This window comes from Oryctolagus cuniculus, chromosome 16, assembly GCF_051225735.1.
Source record: "Oryctolagus cuniculus isolate XC-2025 breed Fujian yellow rabbit chromosome 16, ASM5122573v1, whole genome shotgun sequence".
NCBI lineage: Eukaryota > Metazoa > Chordata > Mammalia > Lagomorpha > Leporidae > Oryctolagus > Oryctolagus cuniculus.
The window spans coordinates 81,282,931-81,310,156 of NC_142882.1; the positions used below are offsets into that span (position 1 = coordinate 81,282,931).

General features: G+C 41.3%; 1 protein-coding gene across 6 annotated transcripts in view; it reads right to left on the reverse strand.

The window, feature by feature from the left end:
- Positions 1–27,226, reverse strand: part of CDK14 (cyclin dependent kinase 14) — a 724,945-nt gene that overhangs the window by 349,830 nt on the left and 347,889 nt on the right. For all 6 annotated transcript variants that reach the window (XM_070058421.2, XM_008261493.5, XM_051852767.3 and 3 more), the window contains one exon: positions 5,208–5,302. In XM_070058421.2, the coding sequence (XP_069914522.1) occupies positions 5,208–5,302 (95 nt within the window). The remainder of the gene's footprint in view (positions 1–5,207; positions 5,303–27,226) is intronic.

Consider the following 27,226-nt stretch of genomic DNA (forward strand, 5'->3'; position numbering starts at 1 on the left):
CCTTTACATCTGACAACTACTGCAAAAAGGCCCTGGCAATAGCCTGTTTTATGGGCGTCCACATGTTACATGAGTGAGACACAAGCAACCTGAAGAGCACACTTCCCAAAACTTTCCCAACCCTGCAGCCTCCTGGTCATTGTATCCACACAATCTGAAAGTTTGTTTTCCACAGCAGTTAAGTCGCTGCTTGAGATGCCCACATACCATACCAGAGAGCCAGATTTGAGGCCCAGTTCCTCAGGTTCTGACCCAGCTCCTGCCAACGCACACCTGGCTGGCTGCAGGTGACTGCTCAAGTACCTGGGTCCCCGCCACCCATTTGTGAGGCCCAAACAGAGTTCTGTGCTCCAGTCTTCATGAAACTTGGCCAAACCCCGGCTGCTGCAGGCATTTGGGGAGTGAACCAGCAGATGAAAGATCTCACTCTACCTCTAACTGTGGCCCTCTCTTTTTGCCTTTCAAATAAAATAAAAATAATTTTAAGAAAGCATATAAAAATGTTTCAGAACATTTGAGAAACATTCCAGAAAGAGTCAAGAATACCTTATTAGCCAATGAATCACATTAATGCTGACCTTAAAGGTCATTTGATCAAGTATTTCTTCACATCATCAACTTCTCATCATTTATTTCATTGTTCTGGCCCTCAGAAGGCTTTTTTTTTTTTTGAAACCTAAAATGTTACATTATTCATTGAAAACAAAAATGTGTTTGTACTGCATGCACACTATAATATATGGTACTCCTTCACTTGGTAAGACTCAGGTTACAGAGGTACCATATAAAGCCCTTGAAAACAATCCTGAAGTCAAAAGGAAAAATCCACTAGTGCCTATTCTATCTTAAATTATTTAACCTTTGGGGCAAGCACTGTGGCACACTGGGTTAAGAGCTGCCCCCTACGCTGCCTGCATCCAATATGAGCACAGGTCCAAATCCTTTTGAGTCCTGGTTGTTCTCCTTCTGATCCAGCTCCCTGCTATAGCAGGTGGGAAGGCAGCACAGGCCCCTGCCACCCATCCTAAAGACCAGGATGCAGTTTTAGGCTCCTGGCTTCAGCCTGGTTCCAGTCCTGCCATTACAGTCATAGGAGTCTGAACCAACAGATGGAAGATTCATTCTCTCTCTCTCACTCTCTCTCCCTCTCTCTCTCTCCCTCTCTCTCTCTCTCACACACATACACTTTCTGACTCTTCCTTTCAAATAAATAAAAAATCTTTAAAAATATTTACTTTTATTTCATATCTAAAATTTTAATGGGTAGGAGTAATGATTTTTCTTATACCATTTAAGTTAACATACCCCTCCCCTTAAAAAGAAAAGTACTACTAACTACATGAAACTACAAAATCAATGTTACTTCAAAAATAACTTTCAGGCTAACAATTTTGAAATATGGCAATATCTGTAAGTTTAAGACATTTTAGACTGAAGTGTTTGGAATTGATTTTATATCATCCTAGATAACAAAATTCTATGTATGTGTTTGTAGATCGCAGAGGAATATTTAGGACAATGTTATAACTTACACATTTGCTTTATGGAAACTTTGTAATTGAAATAAAGGTTTAAATGGTTAGGTTTTCCACCAGTAGAAAAACCTTGAAGTTTTAAGCAGTTTAACCACATTTAGGATTTAACTGGACTCAAGTGAGCATGGCAGAAACAAACAGGAAAGCTTCCCTTCACTCAACCAAAGTAAAACCACAAATGAAAACAGGAGAAATACTCCAATTAGGATTTGAAGGAGATGGGTCTGGGTTGATATTACTTATACCCTACAACTTGATCTCTTTAATCCTTAAGCATCTCTTGTGAAGTGGTGGCATTCACTCACCAACTGTGAGAATAATCATGCAGCCTCAACAGGAGTGTCCAGCATAAAACTCCATCAATTTTAGTGGTTCGCTTCTGATACTGTGGTCACACCTGTCTTAAATATTCTTTCATCTTTCTGCATCCCACACTCATAGCAAGCCTTCGGTGTCCTCACATTTCTTATGCTCTGTCCCCCTAAATCTGCTTTAATGCCCAAGGCATTTCCTGCTTCAAAATCACTATCAGCTTCCCACTGCCAGAAAACATGGAAGGAAAGCTGGAGTTATTTCTGCTGGATACTGTGACGAAAGCACCGGACTCAACGAACCCATTAGATATACAGGGACCTTAATTATTCATGAGATAACAGGATATTTACAAGGAATGAGCAATTAGAAGGCAGAACAGAAAATAAAATCTTCAGGCAACATCCAAGCCATTATGTTTGTACTAGGCAACAAAGGCAGGCTAACCCAGCTGAGGAGACCTCACCTTAATGGACAAGACTCTCATTTCTATGGCATGAAGCTCTTTGCTTCCCTAAACTGAGATTTCTTTCTTTTTTTATGACTTTATTTATTTACTTAAAAGGCAGTTACAGAGAGAGAGAGAGAGCGAGAGACAGAGAGAGACAGATCGTCCATCCACTGGTTCACTCCCCAAAATGACTGCAACAGGTTGAAGCCAGGAGCCAGGAGTTATATCTGGGTCTCCCATGTTGGGGCAGAGGCCCAAGTACTTGGGCCATCCTCTGTTGCTTTCCCAAGCGCATTAGCAGGGAGTGGATCAGAAGTGGAGCAGCTGGCCCATAAAGGATGCCGGGACTGCAGGCAGCAGGCAGCTTTACCTGCTACACCACAGCACCAGCCCCCAAATTCAGATTTCATGGATTCACTGAAACATCTTTTACTTGTAATCATCAAAAACAAAAACAAAATCAAACAAACCAGGTACCACAGCAAAACTACATCACAGAGAGCAAGAGGATAGGAGATAGAGAGGACAGAAAAAAAGGAGAAAGTAAAAACAAAGCTGAGTCTAGAGGAAAAGGTGTCAAGAAGAACTGAAGAAGAGATAGTGCAACCTGAAGTCATGAACCACAGGAGCTTGGCTCCTTCGCTAACAGGAAGTGGCTGGGAATGACATGTTACTTGTAGAGCCCTTCATATGTCCATGCTATCGTGTGCTTGATTTAAGAGGACCTGGGAGACAGAGGTAGGAGTGTGAAAATGAGGGTGGGTATGCTGGGAAGAATCACTATGATTCTAAAGTTGTACGTATGAAATGCAAGACGTTTGTATTCCTTAAATAAAAGGTTTCTGAGGGGAGGGGGTGAAAAGAGGACCTGGGAAATCTCCCCAGGAACTAGGATCAGGGAAATTTTCATTCACACAAAGAAAAATGACTGTATTTATAAATCAGTCTTAGCAAATATTGCAGAAAATGAATGTCTTTGCTTTTGTTTGGCAACTCCACAAAATATAAAATCATCAAATGACATTTGGCTCAATATGTATGCTTTTAGTCTGACAAATACATTTCATTTTCTGTTAAGGTTTGAAGGTGGGGCCAGCATTGTGGCAAAGTACGGTTATGGTTCCACTTGCGACACCAACATCCCCTATCATAGTGCTGGTTTCAGTTCTGACTGCTCTGCTTCTGATCCAACTTCCTGCTAATGTGCCTGGGAAGGCAGCAGATGATGACCCAAGAACTTGGGACCCTGCCAACCATGTGGGAGACCAGGATGGAGTTCTTGGCTCCTGGCTTTAGCCTGGCTGTTGCATCAGTTTGGGGAGTGAAACAGTGGATGGAAGAACTCTCTTTCTTTCTCTCTCTCTCTTTCACTCTGTTTCTCTGCCTTTTAAATAAATAATTTTTTTTAAAGATTGGGAGGACATATTTTCACATTATTTTTGCTAGTTTCTTTACCTAGCATTACTGATTATGGTGCCAAAACTATTTTCTTACCTTTCAGTTTAATTATTCAATTGAAGAAGGCAATAAGCATATTTTTGAACTCTCAGTTTTATAAAACCTTAACAAAGTTAGTCAAGTATAGTTAGAAAAATCTAGATTTGGTTGAAATATGTAAACTAAACATACTGGAAAGTATGAATCCAAAAATTCCAGCCCCCAATCAGCTGAATATATTTTATTGACTCCAAAATCATGGATTAAACAAAAGAAATTATATTTGCATTGATGTGTGAATCTGTATCCATTCTTGGTAGCGTGTAATATACGCAACTGCTCAGCTCTAGCTGTCCTTGCAACCACATTACCATATTATTCAAATGTATCTATCATTTATATGTAAATAGACAAGATGAATGGCTTCTTCATAAGACAACAATTTTCAAATGACAAACAGACACAAGCAGGCATTAGCAAGACAAAACTGCTGCAAATATTCATTCCTTTATATTTTTTGAGAAAAAATACAAGCTATTTCACATTTTTTAAAAAAGTAGTATGGTAATTACAAAATGCGATCTTAATACATTCACAATACCAACAGCCACTCTTTTCAATAAAAGTCTACAGCAACGTCATTTGTGTCTTATAAATTACATGTTCTCAGATCCATCTGTGAAAATTGCTATGTTAATTATCATGGTTACATTTCATGATTCCACCGTTAAATGCTGCGGTCGTGCTACACAAATACCATATGTTTTTCTAAGGGAAATGGAGAAAGATTAATTATGAGTTCAAGTCTAAGTCTTCTAGCAGCAATACTCTCAACACAATAAGATCATTACATGTGTGCCATGCAAATTGGAAGTTTTAATTAATAGCTGAAATGCCAACTCAGGGAAAGAACCTTGAAGTCTAAATTGTAAGTATGAGACTTTCCTCTACTACACACACACACACACACACAATATCCAAATAAGGAGGCCTTTTTATTGTTTGTTTTTTTTTTGAGTGACAGAGAGACACAGCTTCCAATACCTGGTTTATTCCCCAAATGCTCACAATGCCCAAGCCTAGTGCTAGTGTGGGCCAAAGCCAGCAAAGCCAGGATCCAGGAACTCAATCCAGGTTTCCCATGTGAATGGCACAAACCCAAGTAGCTGAGCCATCACTGCTATCTTCCAGGGTATGCATTATTAGGAAGTTGGCTGGAGTCAGACATCAGGTAACAAATCCATTATAAACAGATAATATATTTGATAAAAATCCAACTTAACAATTTCTGGATTTTTCAAAGATGCAAAGTACTCAAATATCTCTTAATAGGGTCACTGTGCAAAATTACAAGTCTCACATACTCAGATGAATACTCAATTCAATACAGCTATCTAGAAATAAAACTTTAGAAGAAACAACACTAAGAATTGCATTCCTATTTTATAAGTGTGAATTCTTACTTGACTTACCACATATTCAAACACAAGTGTCAGTGTCTCCTTGGTATGGATGATGTCATGAAGCAGCACTATGTTAGCATGTTTTAGTCCTTTTAACAGAGAAGCTGGAAAAAAAGTGGACAGAGAGACAATTTATCATAGGCATCAGTGAACTAATACGTTCATTATTATTTTGGCATATTGACAGATGAAAGAGAACTCATTTCTCAAGTCCAGAGCCAATAACTATTCAGAATGAGGGGTAGAAGAGCACAGTTTCCATTTAGAAGATCCCCCTCCCAATTATTTCATCTGTCATTTGTTATTAATCTCTACCTAGGTTCCACTATGTTCATAAAACAGATCTGGCATGATTTCAATTCTTCTTAAACTGCTCAGGTTTATTACTGAACATATGGTGGCTGGTGCTGTGGCATGGTAGGCTGAGTCTCTGCCTGTGGTGCTTGCAACCCATACAGGTGCCGGTTCGAGTCCCAGCTGCTCTACTTCTGAACCAGCTTTCTGCTTATGTCCTGAGAAAGCAATGGAAGATGGCCCAAGTGCTTGGGCCCCTGCACCGGCAAGACCCGGAAGAAGCTGCTGGCTCCTGGCTATGGATTGGCCCAGCTCGGGCCTTTACAGCCATTTGGGGAGTGAACCAGCGGATAAAAGACCCTTCTCTCTGTTTTTCCCTCTCTCTGTTACTCTCTCTCAAATAAATAAATAAAATATTTTTTAAAATTACACAATATATTGTTTAATCTTGGTATAACAGGGTCTGGGCTATGTATTCTGCTGATATTGTATGGAGAGCTCAACAAATGTGAACTGCTGTTTAATGATGTTAACTGAGTTCTTCTATCCTTGCTGATTTTCTGAGTAGTGGTTTCTACTACTGAGAGGGGATTTTGATATTCCCAAATGTAACTGTGGATTTGTCCATTTCCAATTTGAGTTGATGGCAGTTTTTTACTTCTGGAATACACTTAGTATTTATATATGGTGGATTTTGTTTGTTTGTTTGTTTTTGTAAATTGACTCTTTGATCAATGTAAAAAGGCTCTCTTTCTCTCTGGTAATCTCTTTGCTACTTCTTTGCACCTATGTGGGAGACCCAGAAGAAGCTACTGGCTTCAGCCTGGCCCAGCCCTGGTTACTGAACCCACTTGGGGAGTGAACCAGCAGATGGAAGGCCTCTCTCCCTGTCTCTACCTCTCTCTGTAACTCTGCCTTTCAAATAAATAAAACAAGTCTTTTTTTAAGAAAATCCACATGCCCCAGTTCATCCATCCATCCTTCCCCTTTGTTGTGAGAGACAAAGGGACAGTGTGAGGCATGTTTTGGAAACAGGTTGTGTAACATTGTTCTTAATCTTGTCCCATTTCATTTTTCAAGTTATCCCCTCAGGTTGTCAAACTCAGTGGTGATGCACTCTTACAGGCAACGAGTCCAGAAAGGCACTGACGCTTCCATTTCACCGAGAATTCCTTACCCTGAGGACCCTTGCTCCGGTGCCCTACCACTGCCTGTCTTCTCTCGCCACGTACACCTAAAATGTTTCTCATTGCTCAAAGTAGCACCTGCACACCCGTTATTCCCACATGGTTTTTCTTTCCCTACCATTTCAGGGAAGTAAAATTTCTGCCATCATTCATCTTAGGAGAAAATACTTTTTTTTACCCTAACAGGGATAAACAGCACAGAGAAAGTCATGTCATATTTTTTAAAGATTTATTTATTTATTTGAAAGGCAGAGGCACAGAGAGGCAGAGGCAGAGACAGAGAGAGAGGTCTTCCATCTGCTGGGTCACTCCCCAAATGGCTGCAGTGGCCAGAGCTGCACTGATCCAAATCCAGGAGCCAGGAGCTTCTTCTGGGTCTCCCATACAGGTTCAGGGGCCCAAGCACTCGGGCCAACTTCTACTGCTTTCCCAGGCCGTAGTAGACAGCTGGATCTGAAGAGAAGCAGCCGGGACTCGAACTGGCACCCATATGGGACTTACCCGATCCACCACAGCACCAGCCCCCTTTTCTTTTAAGATTAACATGCTGAATTTGAGGCTGGCACTGTGGCTCAATAGGCTAATCCTCCGCCTTGCGGCACCGGCACACCGGGTTCTAGTCCCGGTCGGGGTGCTGGATTCTGTCCCGGTTGCCCCTCTTCCAGGCCAGCTCTCTGCTATGGCCCGGGAGTGCAGTGGAGGATGGCCCAAATGCTTGGGCCCTGCACCCACATGGGAGACCAGGAGAGGCACCTGGCTCCTGGCTTCGGATCAGCGCGGTGCACCGGCCGCAGTACGCCAACCGCGGAGGCGTGAGGCGTGGAGGGTGAACCAATGGCAAAGGAAGACCTTTCTCTCTGTCTCTTTCTCTCACTGTCCACTCTGCCTGTCAAAAATTAAAAAAAAAATTAATTAATTAAAAAAAACATGCTGAATTTGTACATGGATGATGTAAGAGCCATTAATTTCAAGCTGAGGGAAGGAAAATGGCATTAAAGTGTGGAGAGCAGTCTTCAGTATATACCAACATAGATGTGGCCACGTTTGCACCTGTACCAGCTACTGTACTTCCTGTTCCAATCCACGCAGATAAATCTCCTTGGCTGCCAAGTCTGTCCACTGACTGGCGCTTACTAGTTCTAGACCTGCTATGTCTCTCTCTTCCAGGCAAACTGTTAAAATACACCCTACATAGTCCTAATGTTATCATAAATAAGCCACATGTTATTTGCTCATCATTTACATACAAAACAAATCCTGCAACATTAGCATTGGTAATTGCAGCACACTTGGTTTCCTCAGAAATTTTAGGTAAACATATAGCATAATTTTAAATGCACTCCACCAGTGATGGTTGAAAAGGTGCAATTGTATAGGATGTAAAAAATCTTATAGTTAGGGTTGAGGATAAAATTTATAACAAATGTTTTAGGGCTGTGATGTCAAAACAAAATGGAAGTGAAAAAACACTCTTGTTCATAAAATTAATTGCCCACCTCCTCCCACTACCACATATACACAAAGTCCCAGCAGGGAACCATCTCAAGGGTTGGTACCAGCATCCTAATATGTACTCAACACCAATGTTCACACCATAGCCTACCACTTTGGAGAATACACATCTTAAGTTTCCAACATGAAGGCAATAAATCTTGTTCCAAATGCTAATCCCATCATGACTAAGATACATTTTGGATCAGATTAGAAAATCAGAGTAGGTTTATTTTATCATGGTCCCAGTGCAGGGTTAAAAAAATGTTGTTAAAGAAAAATAAACCTCTTTAATATTTGAGATGCTTTTCCAGTTCATTATTTTGATATCCAACTAAGAAAGATTGTTCACAAATACAAACAACACATCCTCGCATACTTCCACTTTAGCCTCTGGAAAGAAATAGTACATTCATGTTTTCCTTTCATCTTTTTTTTTTTTTTTGATGCATTCTTGTTCAGTGGGGAGAAAAGGAGGGACTTCTTGACTTTCTTAGAAGACAAGAACTGCTACCCATAAAACCCAAGGAGCCAACCATACCTCAAGCTACAAACACAACAGACATCAACATTTTCTTCCAACCTATAGAAACATAACTCTAAGGCTACTGAAAATCACTTTTTTACTAAAAACAATAAAACCACGTTCAACTAAGAAGTTCTCTCACTTGCCAGTGGATCCTGAAGATTTCCAAAGCTAAAATATTCTGAGTGGGAAAACCTTAAAGAGGAATTTAAAAAGAAAAAGGAAAGGGTTGCTCATATCACTGTGTCTGTGATGAGACAGTCTAGACAGAAAAAAGTAGGTGTGTACCTGAGGACGGACAAGCAGCTCCAAGGCAGCGCATTTGCACTTCCACACAGCACACTGCCTAACAGGCCTGTGGACTGAGAGTGTGACAGGGGACTCTCGAAAATAAGGGAGACAAAAAAGCTAAAAAATATAGATAAAGAAATGCCTTCCTTTATTAGGGGTTCAGTCTTTGTAGATGTAAATCCAATCGCACCTTCTGTCTGGCGTAATAAGGACTCTCTTTCCTATGAAAGCCTCAGTGTCTCCTATTTCTGTTCAAGTCCCTGTTACAAGACAGCAATCACAGAACCTGGCATTCTGCTTCACTCTGGACCTTCCCCAGTATCTAATGCAATAAATACATGCACACCACACAGAATGCTCAATTGACAAATCAAGCAAATGAGAATCAGGTTACAAAAATGCGATTGCATCTTTGACCTCATATGTATTTTTTTTTTTGTACTTTATACACAAAGAGTCATCTGTGGGTTATGGCAGAAACAGTCACAGCTAACCCACATTACAAGGTTAAAATAAGTGTGGTGTCATCTAAACTGAAGTTAACTAAAATCACATTTGGGATTTAGACACATGTTTTTCTGTTCACAGATGTCATCCAAACGTATGGAGTTTTGGTCAAGAATACTTTATAAATACCATATGCATTGTTTCCTATCCATGAAAAGTCTGCTTTTTATACTTGCTTCTTAATTGCGTTTTCTATTTGAGAATGGGCAAAATTCAATTACCATGCATATTCCTCCTGGTCTAACACCCACTAATTCTCTTAACTTCACAGAACTTGAAATGTGGTACTGGGAATTCCAGCCTCACATTCCCACTTACCACAGATACCAGTTTACCCATCACTTGAATAGTGGCCCACAGCAGTTAGCAGGGGGCTACTCCCACACTGCAGTGTCACCTGACCTCACTGACTGCTTACTAAATCACTCTAAAACATATGCCTTCAATGGTACAGCTTAATCACATGAACTGCCAATATTTGACATTGCTGACCTATTACCACAGCAACTTTGCAGGGTTCAACCTAATAGAGTTTGTAACTCAAAATAATTTTAACTTTTTCAGAAATGCATTGTTACTTTTACTACTATTAATGCCCAAACCATTTAATTTGCTACACCAACTAATAAGCAACCACAGTACCATTACAACAAGGAATCATCCTAACTGCAGTGAAATTCTTCACGTCTCATCCCTCCTCCCTTCAGGTACTGGTAGAAATACAGTAGCAGGGTCCTTTTCCCCATGCTAGTCTACGGCAGGCCTGTGCCAACCTATAATTTGCTCTCATATCACACATCAATCTCAAATGTTGAAACTGTTTCTTGTCTAAATAGTTACTTTCTTGTGTTAATTTACTCAGTGCAGAATATTATCAGCTTCTGTGTCTGCAGTTACTGCTGGTTCAACCTGTAAAGGACCTAGCCAAGCTTCCCCATGCTGCAGTTCCCCTTGCTCCTGTGTGACCCTGGACAAGCCTGCGCACATATGGGCACTGCCTCCATGCTAGGCAGGGGTTCTTCTCAAAGGGGACACTGCCAAGCCACTGCCCCAGAAACGAAGGCTGTCTCGCAGCAGGGCTGCAAATGCTGTTGACTGTGCTCCAGGTACTGTCTTCAGACAGAAAAGAGACAAGTTTAGGAACTGAGGGTTTCTGTAAGACTTGATAACAGCAGAGTTGCTTCCTCTCTGGCTATAAAAACTATGATTAAAAGCAGTTAGCATAGTTTACTTTATTTCAAATATTTTACTTTATTAATATAAGTTACATGAATAGTCAGCAAGAACACTACAAAGCATGCAATCAAAAAGATGTGGTTTGGCACCAAGCCCCTGTGTTGCCTGGTTAAGAAGAGCAAACACGTCACATTAACTTGTGCTGTTGACTAGGCTAAGTCAGCCTTTCTTTACAGGAAAGTATGTGGATAATGATTACCCTATTCTTTCATGCAAATAAAGGTAAGTTCAAAGTCTAAAAAGGACTATCTGTGCCAAGGCTGCAAGTCCCAGTACTTCAAGGCATGCACATGAGACACTCAACTCTGTAAGGCACCAGACTGAAGCACTGTCAGACTCTTCCATCAAACAATGCTATTTTGCAATATATAGGCTCCACCCACCTCGTCAGGAATGAGGCTGTGCACTTTGAGACGGTTGCAGCCAGACACCAAGCACGCAGTATGTCTCAAAGCATGGTCCTCTAGCCATGTACAGCAAATTCAACTGCTGCACCTGATATCAACGCAGATTCACTGGGTCCTAACCCAAACCTTCCAAATCTGAGTTTATAGGGATGGGTCCCAGATACACACAAACACCAAAGCATGCACACATACACACGCATAACCATTGAGCTAGAGTCCATGGAAAGGTATAGCCTTGAGCTAGAAGACACAAAAGATCTTTATTCTACAAATTTGATGGTGGTTTTTTTATTTGTATAGCTTTTTTTCTTGTTCAGTACAAAACCCCTCAAAGTATCAGCATATCAAGTTTTCCATTGTGAATAAAATGTTGATAAGATCATGGTTACATGCCCTTTTCAATCCCATCACAATTTTTAAAATCTGAGAGGCAGTAAGACTTGTTATAAAATGCTTCAGAACTAGGGCTTTGGTAACCAGATACAATCAATGGGTATGAAGATGCTGTAAGGAGATTATGAGATCAGAGAAGTAGGGATCATGAAAAATGGGGACGAATTTTAGTTGGAGCTGGGCTGGAATTTTGAACATGGCACTAACTTCGATTAATCAAATGATAAAGTTAAAGCTAAAAGAATTATAATCTCAGCCCAGTTCAGGGCAAAGTGCACAACCCCACAGCCTGTGTTTCTCTTTGGGCTGTTAGCACCACCTCCTACATCTGACACAAACTACACTGATGTGTGGCAGAGGCCTTAACTCTGCTATGCTGCCTTAAACCAGCCATGGTCCTGGCATGGACGACTTCCCGGCAGCTCTGCTACCTACAAGGAAGTGCACTGATACCCTGCACCTGCTTTTGCTTCCCTGCCACCCTCTGCCCTACACCCCCTCGCCCTGTCCTCCCTCTCAGCATCCAGCAATGCGCAACCGCTGTAACACAATGTCAGGTCTGCTCGGACACTACAAGTGCTCAGGACATTTCATCTAAAAAAATCATTATGGAGTCAGCCAGGCCTCTTCCAACTGTACAATGGCAGAGGCTGGCAAATCCCAGCCCCCGAGTAGTCTCATTTCTCTCCAATCAAGGCAGCATTTGAAGGAGACTACTCTATATCTGGAAACACATAAAGCAAGACAGGAAAGCAAACATACCATTATCAAGGGCAGAGTGACTTATCTCAAGTGTTCAGTATTCAGAAGCCTGGGATGATAAAAACAAAATTGTTTATGCAAAGCTACCCACAGCAAACTGTGATTTAATGACTTTGGGGAGATCCTCCCAACTTTCTCTGGCGAGAAGGACTTCCCAAATATCTTTAACATTACAGAAGTCAGTTCAGTACAAAAAATAATAACTTCAAGAAATTGTATGAGTTTCCTGTCCTCCCCTATAAACTCATTGTGTAACTGTCAGCAAGTGACAACACTTTAGGAATGTCGATTTCATGCAGCATATTCCACAATCATTTCAGTTAAAGCATTCAGAAGTATGATCTTCCATAACCACATAAGCAAAGTAAAAGTAAATTATACATTATATAATTTATGCTATACTAAGGTAAGTCCAGATTGTCGTGGTATCATGGTAGTTAAAAAAAAAAGAGAGAGAGAGAGAGAGAGAGAGAAAGAGAGAGAGAGAGAGATTCCAGAAAAGAACAAAGGGGAAAAGAAAAGGAGGTTGCTCAGGTATGGTCACAAATTTTCTAGAAATTCTGTATTTCTGTCTCTACCACTGCCAACTGAAGGATTCAGAGGGGATAGGTAATATCACCATACAGTCCTGTAGATCAGAATCTCTCTGACTCTTGATATTTTGAGCCTCAACACTGTGACATTAGAGGGAGTTTCTTAGTGTCTCTGTAAGGGTCACTGGTCACTGGTCTTGGCAATAGCTCCTAGTTTATAGTCTGCCATTCTATAAAAGGCAGGCAGATACTGAGATTACAGCAAACAGCCATGCTTTATCACTACTATCACCTTCTCAAATGTATCTGACCTCTTACTGACTTGCATTTCTCTTCCTAATAAAATTTTCTTATTTCATGTACCTTACATACTCGCCCACACAAACACACATATACACACACATATTTAGAACCTTACTGCATTAAATACATCTATACATCCACTGATATAAAGGGTGATAAATTCACCAAGGATACTGAAATAATCTTCATAGAACTGTAAAGCTGACCATTATCTCCAAGAACATTTAATCCGACTCCCTTCTATGACAACTGAGGCCACTAAAATATAGACATTTGGCCACAGGTCACAAACGCTGGCCTGATTCCTGTTATCAGTGCTATTCTGCCTCTGTAATCCAGGTAAACATTTGCTGCTTCTCCCTTTGTCTTAGTTTTACCCTCATTTCTAGTTTATTGATGTGGTCATGGTTTTCCATTATCTCCCTATCTTTCCAGGTGCTGAGGGCAGAGAAGCCTGAAGCTAAGTAGCCTAGAAGGACATCAGATATCTCTTGATTGTTGTGAAAACTATTCACTAGCAGCATCACCACCTGCACTTAAGAGGTTTAAAAAGAGTAATAAGTAAAGAAGGGAGTTGAAGGGGAAATTGCTGTTGCAATCTGCTTTTTAAAATTGCCTTTATCTGATCAACTCCATCTCTTCTCAAAAACCTTTCATCAGCTGCTTACAGGGCTTACAAGGACCTGCACAATGGGCACTGGATGGAGCTCTCTCTCCCACAGGCATCCCCCTGCCTCTGTCTGAACCTGTGCTATGTGGTGCTGCTCTGGGGTCTCCAGCTCACTAAGGCCCTCAGCCTTCACAAGTAGTCCTTTCTTTTCCCTCTCCCCTCACCCCCAAGCCTCACCAATTCCCACCATCTCTTCTCTTGGAAGCCTTGCGGGACCCCCAACACTTAAGGTGCAGTTGCTACCAATCCCTCTGCATAGTACTATAATTACCTGATGACCTAGTTCTACCTGTCTGCATCCTCCTCTCCTTATTTGCACTTAACTCCTGCTGTGCCCACAGCATTCAGTTCAGTGCTGAGTTTATAGAAGATGCCTATTAAGTGCTAGCTGAATAATGCATGCTTGAGTGAGAAAAATCAAATCCTTAAATGATCTTCCATAAAGTGCTGCAGGCAGCACGGTCCTAGTACTGTATTCTGCTGCAGATTGGTTACCTTACAACCACGCTCTTAGGCCAGCCTGGTTATGTTGATCAAGATACATCCACTATCATTCTTATGTTAACTGACGAACACACTGAGGCTGCATATTTCAATAGATTTCAAAAAGAAGCAAAGAAACACCCTTTACAATGTCATTAGAAGTCCTCCTTTTCTAAGTGAGTAAAATGCTGTATAAATGCTGTAAGTAAAACAGGCGTTTTATTTCCACTCATATTTCAGATTATGGAAAGACGGTAAAAGATTTGCTTTGGAAGTATAATGTATTTCCAGAAGCTCCTGTCAGGAACTAAAACTGCATGCTAACATTCTTCACAGCATGAGGTAAGATTACAAACAATAAGGTAGTATCAGTGAGTAAAGGAAGAGGCTCTCACCACAGGTGGATTTGCAGGGGACCCAAATCCAACCCACAGTACAATGTTTAAAATTTTGATTAAGGATTTAGAGATTAGGTGATTGCATGTAAGATGCAGAACCCAAGCTTTTCTAGCAAGATCAGAATCCTTGGCATCCTGGGCTCCATGGTTAAAGCTGCAGAAATATAACTGCCCCTGTACAAGCATCACTGCCCTCATCCTGCCAGGTAGCACAGGGTCTAGTACTTGTTATTTACTGGACTAAGTTTGTGATCCATGAATTAGCACCTGAGCAACAGGTATAAAAACCCAACATCACTTTGAATGTAGAATATAAAGTAACAATTTTGAGGAAACTGGAAGGCAAGTCAAGGAGGGTTTTATGAGTCCCATAAATCAAAGAGCAGAATAAGAAATGGGGCCAGAAGGAAAATAAGGGAGAAGCTAGTATAGGACGGTCATAATTCCTACGAAAGAGAAATAGTCAGAAATATAAGTAAAATTAAGTTGAATTGTTTATCTCAAAGATCCAGTGAAACTTACCAGATGAAACGGACATTTACTCCAACTGATAAACTCTTTCAGGTAAGAATACTGGGGTCTAGGACAGTGTCAACAATCATACCTTTTGGAATGTCTCTTCTTCTCTCTAGTCCTATGCTGCTCAAATTCCTTTTTATTAAGAGTCTGAGGTTTACTCATAATAAAATGGACAAATTCAAAGTAGGAACAAAGAGCTAACAGCCATGGTGGACTAAGAGCCAGGCTTCTGATTCCCAAGCCACCCCCACCAACACAAGGGACAGAAACTAAACAGGGAACTAGGCAATCATCCAAGAGGAAACCTAGTATGTGGACTTCAGAATAAATTAATGTGTTTAACACCTAATATTGATAAAGATGAGAGGAAATAAATCTACAATATTTGAGGTCAGAGGGTAACTGGGTTCAGGGGGAGGTGGGTGGGGAGCCAAGATTGGTAATCATCTACCAAAAATTAAAATCTTTCTCAAAGCCCTTGAACCACCATGTCTCCTGTGAATTTATCTTTATAGACATAGGGGCAGAAATAAGCAAAGACACATTATAGAGTATTCACTTCATTGTTATCATAAAAAGGGAAATTTATAAATAACCTAAACTGTCATTCACTGTGTTCTGGTTAAATGAAATATGGCACATCCACATCCACATAACAGAAAAATTGGGTAGACATTAAAAATATGCAGTAGTTCTACTGCAAGTAATTATATCAAAACATGTCTAAGATACACTGGGGAAGGGAGAAAAGGCATCTAGTCGAAAACTGTATGTATTTAAATAGAAAGTAGATGGGGCAGACCTACTCTAGAAGCTGTGAACAGAGGCTACCTGTGCAGGCTGATACCGAGCTCAGAGAATAAAGTACAGATCGGCTGCTGGTTTATCTTTTATCTTATATTTATTATTCAGCTTACATGATTTTGCCTGGATAATCTATTATCTTATTTTGAAAATTTAGCTAAAATATATTAATAAAATGTTTTTAAATTTTGTTTTCTACTTTCTTCTTAAACAGGTATCTTTTTTTTTTTTTTTTTTTTTTGACAGGCAGAGTTAGACAGTGAGAGAGAGAGAGAGACAGAGAAAGGTCTTCTTTCCGTTGGTTCAACCCCCAAATGGCGGCTACGGCTGGTACGCTGCACCAATCTGAAGCCAGGAGCCAGGTGCCTCCCCTTGATCTCCCATATGGGTGCAGGGCCCAGACACCTGGGCCATCCTCCACTGCCTCTCCGGGCCACAGCAGAGAGCTGGACTGGAAGAGGAGCAACCGGGACAGAATCCGGCACCCCGACCGGGACTAGAATCCAGGGTACTGGTGCCACAGGCGGAGGATTAGCCTAGTGAGCGGCGATGCCAGCCCTAGACAGGTATCTCCTTAACAAACCACTTGTTCATTCATTCAACTATAGTTATTGAATACCTATGTTCTGTTTGTGATTATCTAATCTTGAAAGATACAGAAAAGTACAGCAAGTGCTGGAGGACTTATATTAGTTCCTCCTGGAGTATGAGCAAAAATTACCCTATGTGTTGGGTAGCTCTGTAGTAGATAAGCAACTGAGAACAAGTCTAGAAGCTTTGTTATGACTTGCCTACAGAAATGTTTTGTTAAGTACAACTACTAGCCCTACTAGATAAAGCAATGGAACCAAAACTCTCCTGAGGGGGTCATAAAAAAGAAGAAGATAATGAGAAATAAGGTCCTACTTGCTCCTCCTCCATTTATATAGAACAGCTTTGGGGAAATGAACCAACCAGAAAACAACTTGCTCCTGACACACATAAGAGGAGGGAAGAGGGGAATTGTAGGGCGAAAGTGTCTATGGAGTCTGTGCTGTGTGCCATTTTAATTATTCAAGTGACACTCAATGGTTTCCAATGAATCATGTCATAAAAATAAGGCAAGCAATCACCAAGTGATGACTGATTGCATCCAGGGCTGGCCACACACTCATGCTGCCTAGGTCATGATCCTCACATACCTTGGCATGGGCATCCCTTTTTGGCACCCGAGATGCTGCATAGTGTGGTGGAAAGGAGTAGAACTACTTCTAGCAAACTTAGCTTGTCTCCACACAAGCATTCCTGAAGCTGGTCAGGAGAAAGGGTGGCAACAGCACAGACTGTGGCACAGAAAAGACGAGTCTTAACTGGACCCTCTTTGTAGGGAAAACTTCTATGCCAGAGCAGATGGAAAGGACACACAGATAATTTCACTACAGTCCCGAGGAGTAGCAACTGAACAACTGAGAGACTGTGCTAAGGGAACGGACAGGAAGGAGACAGGACACCCAACCAGAGCAAGGTGTGGAACCTGACAACATCTGTGCTGCAGCTGACAACCAGAAGATGCTCTAGTGGACACTAAGTCACGGAACTGCAGAAGGAACAAGTCATACATGGAGAAATGCATAGGTCATTTTAACTGAAAAATCAAAATGTTTGAAACGTTTGGAGGGAAGCAATGGTGACAAAGGTGGAACAAAGGTTCTGATCCCCACTGTTCAGATTGTTATGGACACACGCACACACAGTCATTAGTTACACATGAGAGGAGAGCTTCTAGAACATTCTCCTAGCAGGGATACAGAGAATATATTGTCATTGGAAAAGAGGATGTCCTTCCACATAAAGCTAACTACCTGAACACACCATTCTAGTGACAACTTGACAGAACTGCTATTAATGGCTTGAAACCAGATTACTAACTGCCATCCTAGCTCAGTGATATAATAATGTCACCAGGGAGAAAAAAAATTCTCATTTTTTTGGAAAAATTCATATAGATATTATGTTAACTGAGATGAAAATGTACATTTCTAATAAAAGGTTAGCATTGAGTGGTGCCTGTTACTTGTCACGTGAATAATATAATTTACTACAAGTCTTATGAGCAGGTTTGTTGGGAATGTATTCAAACATGAGTGGCACGAGGAAAGAGAGCTGGCAAAAACAATCTCTGCTTGCCTACACATTGTACATTTAAAATTGGACATTTCTTTTCCTCTAGTTTTAAATTACCACTTCATTTTGCAGAAAAAAAAAATGGATTGCAAGAGGCATGCAAATAAGGCACTTACTCAATTTCCTGATGGAAATTTTCTCCAGAAAGTAATGTTTCTGTTTAACAATTTTAAAAGATGATGAATAAAATGCATCATTTAAGTGAATGAGATAAAAACACTTATGCCCAAAAATATTTAACCAGATCTACATATTTTCTATAATTTAAATACCTATGAAGATGTAGATGTGTTTTTTTCCCCAAATTTATTTGTTTCATTTATTTGAAAGGCAGAGAGAGAGACAGAGATTTCTCATCTGGTTCACTCCCCAAATACCTGCAACAGCAGAGACTGGGCCAGGCCAAGGCCAAGAGCTGTGAACATAATACAGGTTTCTCAAATGCGTGATAGGGAACTCACTACGTAAGCCATCCTCTGCTGCCTACCAGGGTGAGCATCAGCATGAAACTGGAATTTGGAGAGGAGCCAGGACTCAAACCCACACTCTCTGATACGGAATGTGGGCATCCCAAGAAGCATCTTAATCACTAAGCCAAACAACCACTGCTGAAGATGGAGTTTTCAAGCTCACAGATATAGGCAGTGAAATACTTGCTTATATAATGTTAAATCATTTATTCATTATACAAATGTCTGCTGAGTGACTACTATGAGAGGCACTGGGTTGGCAGTACAGACCCAGCAGTGACCAGAAAACAAACATAAGCAAAAATCCTATTTCTTGGTGCTTATATTTTAGTCAGGAGGAACAATCAAAATTTAAAAAAATACCTGGAAGGTGTAAAAAAAGCAGTTTGTTAAAATATGATAAGTGCTAAAGAGGAAAATACAGAACTCCCTTGCTTGAACTCCCTGCTGGATGGTTAGTCCAACGGCCAAGGGCTCCCATTTTAGAATGGGGTCAGCAGGAAGGCAAGAGCCCCATATAGATGGGACAGGGGTTGCACACACAATCTAGAGTCCCACCTTTCCCCTGCAGTGCTGTGTCAGACCACACATTTCTCTTGTTCGTAAACCATTTGCACAGGGCTGTTTTGACCCTGATACGGGTAAGGCACTGAGACTTTCGTACCTGTCATGTGCTGACTCTGGAGATTTCTGAGATCTTGACCTTAGAAATGAAACCTCATCATTTTGAGCCTTTTTCTGCAAATGTGCACAAATAGAGTATGAATATAAGCCAGCAAGCAGAGAATGTTCTATCCAATTTAGCTTCATCTGAGAGTACAAGAGACCAAAACTCAGCACAGGAATCTAGAAAGCACACCTCCTAACCCTTCCTGCCATCGGTTCTGGACAAAGACTATGTTCTCAGAGAGGGTGTGATAGGCCATTCTGATCCAAACCTACACTTTGAAGATTAAAAACTATATCCGCCCTAACCCTGCCCCACTCCTCAACAAAAACACATGAGAAGCTGGGAAGCTGAAATCCTTAACCAAGCTCAGTATGTATCCACAGCAGATTAGAACTCATCTTCTCTAATTCTCGATCCTACATTTTCACAGGTCACCTCCTTCCAGCCTCCGCATCAACTGCCCAAGCAATTAGCTACTAAGTGCTCTTCAAATTTCCCAGAATCTTTCTGGCTAAACTTTGCAGCACCTGTTACTTCTCACTTGCTTTGTCACATGCTTGTTGCTAAGGGTACCCCAAGGAACAATGGGATGTGTTTTGAAAAATACATTCCATTTTAAACAACAAAGTCATGACTTGGTGATTCCACAAAAACAGGGTAGAAATCCTTTTTACCTTAGTAAAACTACCAAGCTGCTGTATCTATAGAACACTGACGGCAGGATACATTTCTGTAGGTATTACACTATGCATGTCAAAAATTTCATTACATGAGGCAGAAATAGTATAAAAGGCATTCAAATGCATGCCAGGTTACAAATCAAACCTTTTTAAGGATTTTCTTCCCTCTAAGCAGGAGTTGGACTTTCATTTACAGATGAGGAAGCTCCTGGGAGACTGCTCTTGACTCTCTCAGGCATAGGGAACTCTTCATTGTCAGACCTGGGCCTCCAGTCCAGGCAAACTTGCAACAGCTCTGAGTGCAAAGGGATACCCTACCACCACTCAGCGACATGGAGCCCAGAGCCTCACTCATTTTACAGGATGCTTTGTATTCAACAATACAATTAGGTATGCTATTTTTCCTAAAAACCATCATCCTTAAAAATTACAACTATACTAGTATCTTTCGTGTGCATACAGTTAACTTCTGAGGAAGAAAAAAAGTTAAGTCTCAGTGGCTTAAGAAGAATACTGTCAATTTCAATGAACAGATTAATCAAATCATCAAATTTCTGATAGTTATAAAATTTGAAAATCAAGATAAATGACTACTTTTAAAATTGAAACTTGCATCTCTATATGTGACAAGTATTTATGAATTACATTAAACTGTAAGTATGTATTTTTTTGAAGGAACAAGACTAATGAACTAGAGAACTGAAATATTAGAGCCAGAGGAAACCCAACGCTATGTGATGCAAATTTTTGGCTTAGATCAAATTCACATGACCTCCAACCAAACATTATTAACTTCCATTCTTAGTGAAGAAGATGTGAATTTGAGGAGCTGCTAAAATTTCTCACATTTACTTAAAACATGCAAACTAAAAAAAAAAAAACAAAAAAAAAAACCCAAAACACTGTTTATGAGTAGAACAATAATGCCTTGGTCCCAAAAAAACAAGCAGGAAGCTTTCCATTTCGGTGCAACTGTCTCCAATAAAAGCAATGCTAACAATAATGTTGATATCCCTGAGAAAGTAGGACAAGTCAGGAAATGCCATGACACTTACAAATTCAGATACTATTTTACTCAGACCTTCACAGATTTTGCAAAGTAAGACCAATTTCTAACCATTTTCTTCAGGTTACATAAAATGCTCTGAACCTGCCACTTGATAACTGTTGTATCAACTTTTGCACCAATAATGCCCATTGTTCATCTACATGTGCATGCATGGATACAAAGATATATGTGTGTAACTTCCAGGATATGTAAAACACACTCTGCTTCTTCGAGAGGAAGACATCTTTCTGTTTCAAAAGCCTCTTTTAGCAATTCCTGCCTTCTCCAATCTGTGCACTGGTTCCTAACCCCCTTTCTTTCTGTTTTCTTGCTTCTGAGCTGTAGTACCAGATTACTATCTGGTATATACTCTCACTGCCTTCTTTTGTACAGTTCACTAATAAGTAAACAGTTCCTAACCTAAGAGTGGGGATCGTTTGACAGGAACAAAGAAAATGAAGTCAGATGCCTAACATCACTGCCAAAATGTCAAATGATACTTTCAGGGTCTCAAAACAGCACCTTGTGGCAACATAAAATAAGGCGCTCAATTGGCCCACTACATAACAGTGATTTAATAGCTGTGACTATAATAAGGCAAAAGAACAAAAGAGCAGAGAGAGCTGAATCTAGGCTTTGTCTCTGCTAAATTAAAACCTCACCAGAGTGTCTTGCTTTCTCTAACATGAGGATAACAGCTATATCATAAGGATGCTGTAAAGGCTTCATGAAGACATGTGAGACACTTAGCATAGTGCCCAGCAGACAGTGATCACTCGATGGAAATTAGTTTCTTCCTTGCCATAAGCAAGCCATCTACAACTACTAAGGGAAATACCCTCGATCAACCACCCTCCATTCTTTCAATCCTCCTAGCTCTCTTTGTTCCTCTGGGCAAGATGCCCACATATGTACGATGAAGTCATCACCCTTCCACCAGGAACCTCACATGTAAGTGCTGCTGTGGGGGAAGCCCACTAACAGGAAACTAAGCAACATATTCTGTTATCACCCCAAACTTAACCATATTTTGTCTCATCTTTATGTTTTAAATAATAGACCTTATTTCCAGAGCAATTTTAGGTTTATAGAAAATACTCATAAAAATTGAGCCAGAATTTCAAAAGGCTTCCATCTCCTCCTTTTTTCTCTCTCTTCCTAGCACCCCCTATTAACACCCTGCATTAGCAGGCTACATGTGTTACAGTCCATGAACCAGTATTCATCATTTTTATTAACTAGAATCTATAGTTCACATTCACCTTTGTGCTGCACATTCTATGGGTTTTGACAAATATAAAATGAAATGTGTCCACCATTACAGTAGAACACAGGGCAGTTTTCAATGGCTTAAAAATCCCGACACTTGTATTTTAAAAATAGGAATAATGTCTTTTATTCTGGTTTTGAAAGTAAAATATATAAACATTAAAAAATTAGCAATTTCAAAAGGTAAAAGGCAACAACAGTAAATTTTTTCCTATTCCCATGCCACAAAACAAGTTAGATGGTAGATGTGTTTGCGTGGGTATTGTGCGTGTGTGCGGGTTCTCTTATATCTTCCTTTTATTCACTTGCATTTTAACTTAGAAACAGTATCAATGAAGGAGTAAAAGGAAAAATCTCATGGAATTTCCATATGTGCAGGGTTTGCTGAGCCTCTCAGAGGAGAATACCTGGAGTTCTTTGGTACAGGAGAATGCGTGTCATGTGGCTCATCCCCTGGTACAAAGGTAAAGCCCAATTACTTGACAGTGGAAGGAGATAGCATAGAAGTGCAAGTGTAGGAAAGAGGAGAAAGAGGAAGAAGACATGGAGCTCTGTGTCATTCCTTGGGCTAAACACACACAGCTCTTGCATACCACACCACGCTCAGCTCAGCTCATCTCCACCCACCAGCCCTACCCCAGCAAGGCAAGGGATGGGAAAGACCAGTGGTGGAAGACAGACAAGGAGTTGTTTAATTACTGCTCTCCCTGACTATCTAAGTCTTAATTTATCAAAAAGGGTTTATCATTAATTTTAGGAGAATGTGCTGTTCTGGTTGTTCTGAAGGATATCTTTGGCGGATCATTAAGGCTTCAGAAAAATAAAAGTCTTTCTTAAATTTTTTACTTCCAAGAATCGTAACTCTCCAAACTTTATAGCTCAAATGACATGGAAGACTTGAGCTTCATTCATCCTTTGCTTGAAAATCACCCTGCCAATCCCCCTAAGAAGAAAAACTGCAAACCCTATCTTTTTCATTCATTTAAAATAAAATGAGTCTTTGAAAGGGAGATAGACAGTTGGTAGGCTAGAAAAGACGGGAGAAAAGAGCATCTTACCTTGAAAGGCCGACAGCTTCTGGTGACAGTGACAAGGTAATAAGACAGCCAGTCCTTCTCAGAAGGAAAACAGATGTAGCCTGTCCTCCAAGGCCAGTTATTTCCAGCCTCTTTCCCCTCCATCCCAAAGTTTAAAAGACAGACACATTAACTCTCATCCTTCATTTTTAAAATATCTTTCCAGATGTCTATACATTACACATACAATAAATATTAGCTGCACTGAACTCAATGTCCTGGCAAGCAGACCTGTGTATAAGGGCAGAAAGAAAGCACGAAAAATCACTATAGTGCTAAAAGTTTCAAAAAGGAAAAAATATCCACTATTCACAAGCATTTGGTAATATATTCCACTTTGATTCTGAAAACCATGTGTAAAACTCTATTGTCCATTATAAATTATATTTCAATAAAAAACCAATAGTTTACAATAGAAAGTAAGCATAGCATTCAATGATTTCATTTGGAAGAAGTCTAAGAAACTGACCAGAAAATACAATCATTTGATTCCTACATGTGATAGGTGATTTCTACAACACCTTTACAAGATGCCTGAGACAAAAATTTGCCATTTCTTTCTAAATCTTTGGAAATTTATACCATATTAGGCTATTGTATTCCAGGGAAAAGAACAGATTGGGGTGTATAGAAAGAAGCAAATAAGTATCCCTGCTTACAACCATGATTACTAGAAAGCTATCGTGCTGCGGATTCCTCCATATTGGAAGAGGAAGGCTGCTCATCATGGCTAATGATTTCTCTGTATAGGGGCAAGAGGTATAAGCATGAAGAAGAAAGCATGGGATTAGAACCCTGGGAACCAAACTATCATGAATTCTACACTATCGCAGCCTTGGATAAATCCATTTATGTCTGGGATTTGATTTATTTCCCCATCTCTTAGATGAATGGGTAGAACTGGATTATGAAACTTTCTACCCAAACATTCATTTCTTTAATTTATTTTATTTATTTCAAAGGTAGAGTTACAGAGACAGAGAGGAGGAGAGAGAGCTCTTCCATCCCTTGGCTCACTCCTCAAATAACTACAACAGCCAGGACTGGGCCAGATGGAAGCCAAGAGAGGGACATCTTCTGTCTGTTGGTTCACTCCCCAAATAGCCGCAATGGCCAGAGCTGAGCTGATCTGAAGCCAGGAGCCAGGAGTTTTTTCCGAGTCTCCCACTTGGATATAGGGGCCCATGCACCCGGGCCATCCTTCACTGCTTTCCCAGGCCATTAGAAGTGAGTTGGTTCAGAAGTGATGAATCCAGGGCTCAAACTGGCATCCATATGGGATGCCAGCTCTGCCACAGCACCCCCCCTCCCGCCCCACCCAGCCAAACTTTCTACAAACCTTAACCACCAGCAAATCCACTGCAGCAGAGAGAGCTTTGAGCAGTACAGATTCTGTAATTGGAATTGCAGAAACAGCAGGAATACTGCACATGTGTTTTTCGAACAATGCATGCTCCCCCTCTTTCCACCACAATCCTGTGTGCAACCTTGCCTGAATCTGGAAGTCACTAAATGAGGTACTCCATGTGCCTTCTGACAATGATGTTTTCAAAATCTGCAAACCTAAAGTTCGTCACAACCTCAGACCAAGACGGCCCTCATGCATCCATCACTATCTATCTGCACAACTTCCCTGATTAGGGCAAGCAGGAGCCAGAAAGGCAGAATTCAGTGGCAAGAGCCAAAGAAGGCCAGGCTCAGCCAGATGTCCCAATCTATCTCTGATACTCTGGTAAGGCCCCTTCGGGCCCAAAATGTCTTTCTTCATTCTCCCCACAGAGACGATGCACTCAGCCTTCTACAATAAAACCAGAGGGAGAAAGAAAGACAGTGACTTTTTTTTTTGACAGGCAGAGTGGACAGTGAGAGAGAGAGACAGAGAGAAAAGTCTTCCTTTGCCGTTGGTTCACCCTCCAATGGCCGCCGCAGAAGGCGCATTGAAGCCGGCGCACTGCGCTGATCTGATGGCAGGAGCCAGGTACTTCTCCTGGTCTCCCATGGGGTGCAGGGCCCAAGCACTTGGGCCATCCTCCACTGCCTTCCCTGGCCACAGCAGAGAGCTGGCCTGGAAGAGGGGCAACCGGGACAGAATCCGGCGCCCCGACCAGGACTAGAACCCACTGTGCCGGCGCCGCAAGGCGGAGGATTAGCCTATTGAGCCACGGTGCCGGCCCAAGACAGTGACTTTTATAAGAGAATGGCAGCTGGGCCCCTCAGCTCCCTCTGTAATCAGTGATGACTCTGGAATTATATTCTATCACATAGCTTATCGTACTGTAGCCAAGAATTTTACATCATTTGTAAATACTCTGAAAATACTTTGCAAAAGCATAGCACACCTGGAAACAAATGCTTCCTGGCATTAAAAACTTTCACACAAACCTTGCACTTAATCACAATGCCCAGAAACAGTCATTACTATACAGTGCAAAGGACTGATGTAAAATGGCTATTATTTCACTTAATTCTAGAGTTGACAGTGGAACCTCAATATCACTGGCAGGTGCCAGGTATTCAAGAAATCCCTGAAATGCATGATAACTCTTACAATTTTATATTTTTCTGGAGAGAGAAGGAGGTTAATTATTTCCATTGGATTTTTTTTAAAGATTTTATTTATTTATTTGAGAGGTAGAGTTACAAACAGTTAGAGGGAGAAACAGAAAGAAAGGTCTTCCATCCACTGGTTCACTCCCCAAATGGCCGCAATGGCTGGAGCTGTGCCGATCCTAAGCCCAGGAGCCAAGTGCTTCTTCCCAGTCAGCCATGTGGGTACAGGGGCCCAAGGATTGGGTCATCTTCTACTGCCTTCCCAGGCCATAGCAGAGAGCTGGATCAGAAGTGGAGCAACCGGGACTAGAACTGGTACCTACATGGGATGCCAGCGCTTCAGGCCAGGACATAAACCAGCTGTGCCACAGCACCAGCCACCCCCTCCATTGGATTTTAAAAGAATTTCCAACCCAAATGAGGTGAACTATGCACCGTCCAGTGGTTAGAGAACACTCATAGCCGGCGCCACGGCTCAATAGGCTAATCCTCCGCCTAGCGGCGCCGGCACACCGGGTTCTAGTCCCGGTCGGGGCGCCGGATTCTGTCCCGGTTGCCCCTCTTCCAGGCCAGCCCTCTGCTGTGGCCAGGGAGTGCAGTGGAGGATGGCCCAGGTGCTTGGGCCCTGCACCCCATGGGAGACCAGGAAAAGCACCTGGCTCCTGGCTCCTGCCATCGGATCAGCGCGGTGCGCTGGCCGCAGCGCGCCGGCCGCGGCGGCCATTGGAGGGTGAACCAACGGCAAAGGAAGACCTTTCTCTCTGTCTCTCTCTCTCACTGTCCACTCTGCCTGTCAAAAAAAAATAAAAAATAAAAAATAAAAATAAAAAAAAGAACACTCATATACAAACATGTACACAAATGTCTATACAGTGGCATAGTAGGAGATGAGAGACAGAGAGGAGGAGGTAAGGAAAGCAATCATAAATAGTGAAAGTACTTACAGGAAGATAGAATCACTTCACATTTATCCAGCACTTTACAGTTATCAGCACACTTTGACTTTCTTTTTTCTTTTTCTTTTTTTTTTATTTGACAGGTAGAGTTATAGACAGAGAGAAACAGATAAAAAGGTCTTCCTTCCGTTGGTTCACCCCACAAATGGCCACTACAGCCATCCCACTGCGCTGATCTGAAGCCAGGAGCCAGGAGCTTCCTCCTGGTCTCCCATGTGGGTGCAGGGACCCAAACACTTGGGCCATCCTCCACTGCCTTCACGGGCCACAGCAGAGAGGTGGACTGGAAGAGAAGCAATTGGGACAGAATCCAGCGCCCATATGGGATGCCAGCACTGCAGG